At 41.1% G+C, this 6,207-nt stretch overlaps 1 protein-coding gene across 1 annotated transcript in view; it reads right to left on the minus strand.

Annotated features, from left to right (window-relative positions):
• The window catches only part of LOC109989878 (contactin-associated protein-like 4), a 113,076-nt gene extending 106,869 nt beyond the window's left edge, over positions 1 to 6,207 (minus strand). The window contains exon 1 of the mRNA XM_065953644.1: positions 5,967 to 6,207. Coding sequence (XP_065809716.1) covers positions 5,967 to 6,054 — 88 coding nt within the window. The 5' untranslated portion in view covers positions 6,055 to 6,207. The remainder of the gene's footprint in view (positions 1 to 5,966) is intronic.

Genomic DNA, 6,207 nt, shown 5'->3' on the forward strand with positions numbered 1-6,207 from the left:
TCAGGGAAGGTTTGCTCAAAACTTTTTCCGCAGTGATTTTGATTCAATGCCACACTTCAGGTCGTATCTGTCGACATCTCTTAAACATTTAGAGGCACAAGGCTGGTTTTAAAAGCACAATGAGAGTAGTTAATCAGGCAGGAAGTGTAACAGGAAAGGACAGGAAAGATTACATTTCACTTTTTAAGATGAGTGGGTTCATCTGACAGAAGACTTTTATAATGTCCACAACGGTAGACTACACGAGTGCTCTCTATGTTTCATCACCAAGGACAGCTCAGACTTTCCACGACTCAGAATTGTGCGAGTCAGATCAGATTTGGTTTTCAATAAGGAGCTCTGTGTGTTCAACACATAATTCTTACAGATGAAGCCACCACAAATTTCCCCTACTTCCTTGCCCGTACCGTGTTGGGTCTGTGCTAGGACCTAGCAGAGTCCATGGCCGTAATGAGATCCCCCTGTGGTGCTGTAGTCGATGGCTTAGTCAACGTGGGCGAACTTGTAACGCCCCCTAAGTGCTACTTGTGGAAACTAATTGCAACCGTTAATCTATCCGTGTATATCAGGAGTCTTGTGTTTGACCAGTAAGACCTTACTGATTGGAATATTGGCATATTCCAAAACGACAAAAACAACACCAACAAAGCCAACAGTTTAAGATCAGTGAGTGGAAGCCTAGCCTCCTGGCAAACGGCAACAACATCAGCCATGCCCATAAAGCCGATTAAACAAACCGCTTAGCTGTAATATAATAAAAACTGATGATTTATATAACCCCCATCCTCTGTCAGTTTTTAAACATAAATAAAGAAATGACATGTAGACACCAAAATCCTTTTGTCCGAGGCTGTCAACATGTAAAGGGTCTTTTAATGTTGGGCTTAATGGGGATTCCTTGTCTTGGTTGCCAGCCTCAAGTGGACAATCAAAGAACTGCAGTTTTTTCTTCACTTTTTTAATGGCTTCATTTTTTCAACACCAACAGATGCTGCCTTTTTTCTTAGGTGTTAAAAGTCATGTCACTGTCGCTTCTGAAAGGTGATTTAGCCAGGTGAAGTATTTCAGTTTGCAATCTATGTTTGGATTTTAAGTAATCAGAGAAACCATAGAGGTTAGAGGAAGCATCTCTTTGTTGCAGGTTCAGGTTCAGATTCAGGGGGTAGACATACATCATGACACACAGATTGCAAGAGATTGCAGAGAGAGTAGACTCTGAGGCCCTTGAAGTGTTTTTGACATGAGACTGCTTTATTCAGAGTTTTGTATAATTTGGCTCTTTGTAAAAATGTAGTCAACAATGAAGACTCAGGGGTCATTAGTGCAACCCAACTTTGAGTTTAGACTGTCATACTGTTTCTGCTGCCTGCATTACGCTTTGGATTATATTGCGGTTGAAAGACAAAGTGCAGAAATTCAACCAAGAAAATATGAGTCCGCTCACCTTTAAGTTACCTTTAAGAGGGGAAGCTATAAAATAAATAGAATACATTTTTGTACTCTGCAGGATATTGTATTCTCCTGGTTAAGTGCTTGTACTTTTTAGAGGCAAATGAACGTTCAGTCTTGCTCAATGACACTTCAAAATTTGTGAAAGATGATGACTAATGGTTTTTTCCTACAGCTAAAAGGCTTATTCTTCAATTTACCTCACTCACAATAAAGTATCTGCTAGACACAGAAAAAGATCCTAACACACATTTGAAGTGTACAACGACTTCTTCCAATCTTAACCAGAGTCATCCTTTGAATGAAAGAAAAGAAGTGTAAAAACACATCTCCTTTTTTAACTTTTACACCGACTGTAACCTGCAGCACAAATCATTTAAATAGCAAATTGCAGTTTGAGGCGGCTCAGAGGCACACGTTTGTTACATATAAGTGGTTCGGTTGCCGGTCTTTGAGCTGCTAAACACACAGAGACTGTCTCATGTTGATATAATGGAAGGCGATTAAACGCACAGTGACTTAACGGCCCTGCAGGGCAGCCGTTTCACGCGCCGACATCCTTGAATCTCACCGTTTGTGACACATCGATTCCTGCTCCGGCTAACAAGTCATCAGGGCACCACCTGTGGCTGTGGAAATATGTATTTGTACTCTGATGTCATTTTAGTGCCACCCCCATAATGAACGGTGAACTGCCTGAAGGGGTGTGCAGGGAGATGTGCAGCTCAGCCCTGAATCCTGCAGCTGGCATCCCTCCATCTCTGCAGTCTAAACTTATTATGCTGCTGTGGTTTATGGTCTGTGCATGATGAGTGTGATACTGGGGCAGATCAGGCGAGATAAAGAAAGGGAAAGACAAATACAGAGAGAGAGAGGAAAATGAGAGAGAGAGAGAGAAAAGAGACCAAGGGAAAGAAAGACAAACCAAAGCCAAAGATAAAATATTGATTGCACCACAAGACAAATGGTACATTAGTCTAATATACGACTTAGATAAGATATGCATGACATTACTATATGAGAACAGAATGAGAAAAAATATACATCTATTTGTTTTTTTCTGTCGTTGAAAAGGTTTGACAGGTCGACCTCTCCTGTGAAGTTGGATACACTAAAAACCTGCATCAATCAGGACTTAACTATAAGAACATTTTAAGTTACTACCCTCAGACTGTGGCGTCCCAACCAACACCTGACGACCAGCCTCCACCATCCGACTGTGTCGTCCATACAACCACCGGCGTCCTCAGTCATGCACGGCCTGCTCCGACCTCCACCTCAGCAGAAAGGAAGTGTGGACAACAGGAACGTGAGGAATACAAAGGAGAAATCTTTCCTGCATCTCGTTCCATATGCTCTTTTTGTGAAGCTTCTCGAGATAACACTTGTTGTGAATTGGCACTAAAGCCGGAGTTATCATTCTGCAAATACACCACATGGCAACCATCGATGTTCAAAATGAAGCCAGTGCAGAAGTTCTTTAAGTGCCCGCTTGAGTCCGGCTGCAAAAACCCGGGAAGTTACAAACCCACTCATTCAAGAATGTTATTATTGATACCTTGTCCAGAAAACTAGCACCTGTGAAACCCCCTAAAAGAGTTAACTTTGACCTTATTGTACTCAAGGCTTAGACAAGTACTTATAGTTTGTTGGTTTATTTTTGGCAGGAGCAGATATTTAATGTTGACTCAAATTGAAGGAATCATATTAGAAAAAAACATAATTTTGATGTTCCAGAGGACATGACAAACAATGCATTTAAGGACTTGTTAACCAAATCCTGACAACATCAGCAGCATTAAAAGGATCTAATTAAACTCCTATTAGGAGGATTTTATCAAACACAGATGCCACAAATGGCTTTTACTGGAAGCTTGTTTTCACATTTCTGGCCAGAGTGATAATCCTGTTCATTAAATCCTTGATCAAATAGTCATCATCCTCCAAACACAGTTATCATCATTTAAATAGTAAACACTGACATTTGCTAATTACCTCGTTTTCATAATCATGAATCCTATGTTGGGCGTGTTGCAGGTGCAATGATTGGAGTAATAACATCTCAATTATTCTTGTAGATACTTTAAACCAGGTGACCTCATGTAGCTCCACCCACCTTCCACCTTGTTTGATACATAAAGAAGAGTCAAACACCATGAACTATATTAAAAATGATCAACCCTCAGATCATAATAATAAAGTTACAGTGAGACAGGAGAACTCAGCCGGAGAGAGAGCACAAATAGAGAGAGAGAGAGGAAGATGAAGGGATGAGAACAAGGAGAGGAACGAGCGAGTGACACAGAATCAGCTCACAGTTTTTAGTTACAGCAGGTGAGCGGTAATCCAGGTGGAGAAAAAGAAAGATAAAGGCAAGCAGGTTAAAAAAAGAAATCGGAACAAATGTGCTGCGAGGACAAAGATGAAGAAAGAAGCTGACGGGAAACAACAGGAAGCGAAGACAAAAAGAAGCAGAGAGACGAGTGGGAACGAAGAGAAAACAGAATAGGGAGCGGAAATCTTTATTTTGGTGAAAATACAGAAGTGAGAGAGAACAAACTATATTGTCCTCATCTGTCCTCTCTCCTGCCTATATCTGTCCCTCTCATCATCTCTCTCTCAGAGCCAACTTTTTAAACATTACACTGAAGAATGAAAGAGCAGAATTTCAGATCTATCAGATATTTTTAAGATGTTCATTTGGCTAAATATTGTCATTTCTAAATACTTAAAAAAAAAAAATACTAAATACTCTACCCTCTATTTTAATTTGATACAACTTTAACGTCAAGCTACTCACAATGTTTTGTATGATTAGATCATTTGCACTTAATCGTTTATTTATTTGTTGTTATTAGTGCTAATATTGAGGATATTTCAGTATTTATTCATGCTTTTATTTTGATAGAGGTGGAGATATAGATAGGCAGGAAACAGGATGGGCGTTCACCAGGGATGGTGCAGTACGTGTTTTTCTCCAGAAGCTTTTTTATCAAAGTATGTAAACCACAGATGTTTTATGGTAATCCCGTCTTGTTAAATGAAAATATGTTTTACATATTATTTAATTTACTTTCAAATAAGCATTTTTTTTAAATATAAAGTTACTTTGGATTTCCTAGAATAGTTTTAGAAAGTTTGACTCTTTAGTTACTGTTGAGATAAGGAGCTAAATGACAACACAGCTGGTTGTAAGGAGGGGTATATGAATTAGTGAAAGACATACTAGAAACTGTAAAGGACGAGATAAGAAACCAGGTAGATAAGGAAGAAGGAGATGATAACAGTATGGAACATACAACGTTTGAGTTAATGTCAAACTAAACAGCATAGATAAGAAAAGCAGAGAAAGAGTAGAGCATTAGAAGAAAGAAACAGGAGGAGAAGAGATCATTGTGTTGTGGAAGAGCAGAGAAAAACAGTGGAGGGATGGATGACTTTTTTCACCATCTGTTTGGATTACTCAGAGGCATACATCACCGCCCTCTCTCACTCCTCCACTCGACCTGCTTCTCTCCTCCTGGAATTCCCTCCCTTTCCTCTCTCTCTCTACTTGTCTCTCTCAGGTTGTGAAGGATAAGAGCAACGCCCCGCTTTACTCACACACTGACACAGCCTCAGCCCTGAAAACTGTTGGTGTCCAAAAAGACTCTACTGCATGTGCAACTTTAAGGGGATGGAGATGTACTATCCCCCCCTGTTGCAGAAACCAAATAAACTACCCAGCAGCCTCTCAGCTCAGTCTCCAACCCACCAAAAAACAACCTTCTTCCTCTCACACACTCATGCACCTTCACACCCTGGCTGCTGCGTACAAAGTGGCTCAGTCCCCCAGGTGCTCATCATGCTGCTCTGAGCACCAAATTAAACAGAAAGAAAAACAAAAAACATTGTTTAATGCACACAAGCAGTGGATGACTAGGCGACCAATAGTGGGCAACAATGCTCCTTTCAGCCTATAGTCGACTCATCACAGCTGGGACCTTGATCCTGCCAAACATTCAGCTCTATGCGTTACAATTTAAAGTCATTCTCTGCAGAACGTGGTCAAATGGAGATAAAACCAGAAAACACCTCGTTCAAATAAGGAGGAAAAAACGGACATACGCATAAAAGTTGCCTTCTAGAAATGCGCAGAGGACATGTTCTTTCAAAAAGCTACTCTTATTACAACGATATTACTCTTATTGTGAAATGTGATCATTCAATTTAACTGTCATTAAATCCATTTTACAAACGAGCACTGATGCGCAACGGACACGCGCAAAATCCAACTAAATAAAAAAAAAAAAAACTCGTGCCATTATCAGATCAAAATATTAGGCTAAGTAAATTAGGTAAACTATACACATGCATGGATATCGTTCCAAGAACAAAGCTCTTCATGTATCCCCTGAGGAATGACACAGGGATGAAGCCCCGTTAAAGCAGCCCCTCGGGGGTCTGCGCTGCCCGGACTCACTCCGTCTCCTCCGGGGGAGTGAAAAGTGGGGAAAAAAAGCGCACAGCCTGCTCACCTTCTCCGGTTGTCCTGTGCGAGCTGGAGAGAAGCAGCAGCGCGACCTGAGCGATAATCCCAGCGACACTTTTAGTCCACAGATCCATGATGGAGCGGAGAAAAGGCTGAAAGCAGAGACACCCGGCTGCTGCTGCTGGAGGAGAGAGACGTCCGACCTCTCCTCTCCAGCTCCAAGAGAGATCTCCCCACACACGACTGGAGGAAGAGAGGAGAGGGAGAGTAAGAGAGAGAGAGAGAGA

This window comes from Labrus bergylta, chromosome 4 (assembly GCF_963930695.1).
Source record: "Labrus bergylta chromosome 4, fLabBer1.1, whole genome shotgun sequence".
Lineage (NCBI taxonomy): Eukaryota > Metazoa > Chordata > Actinopteri > Labriformes > Labridae > Labrus > Labrus bergylta.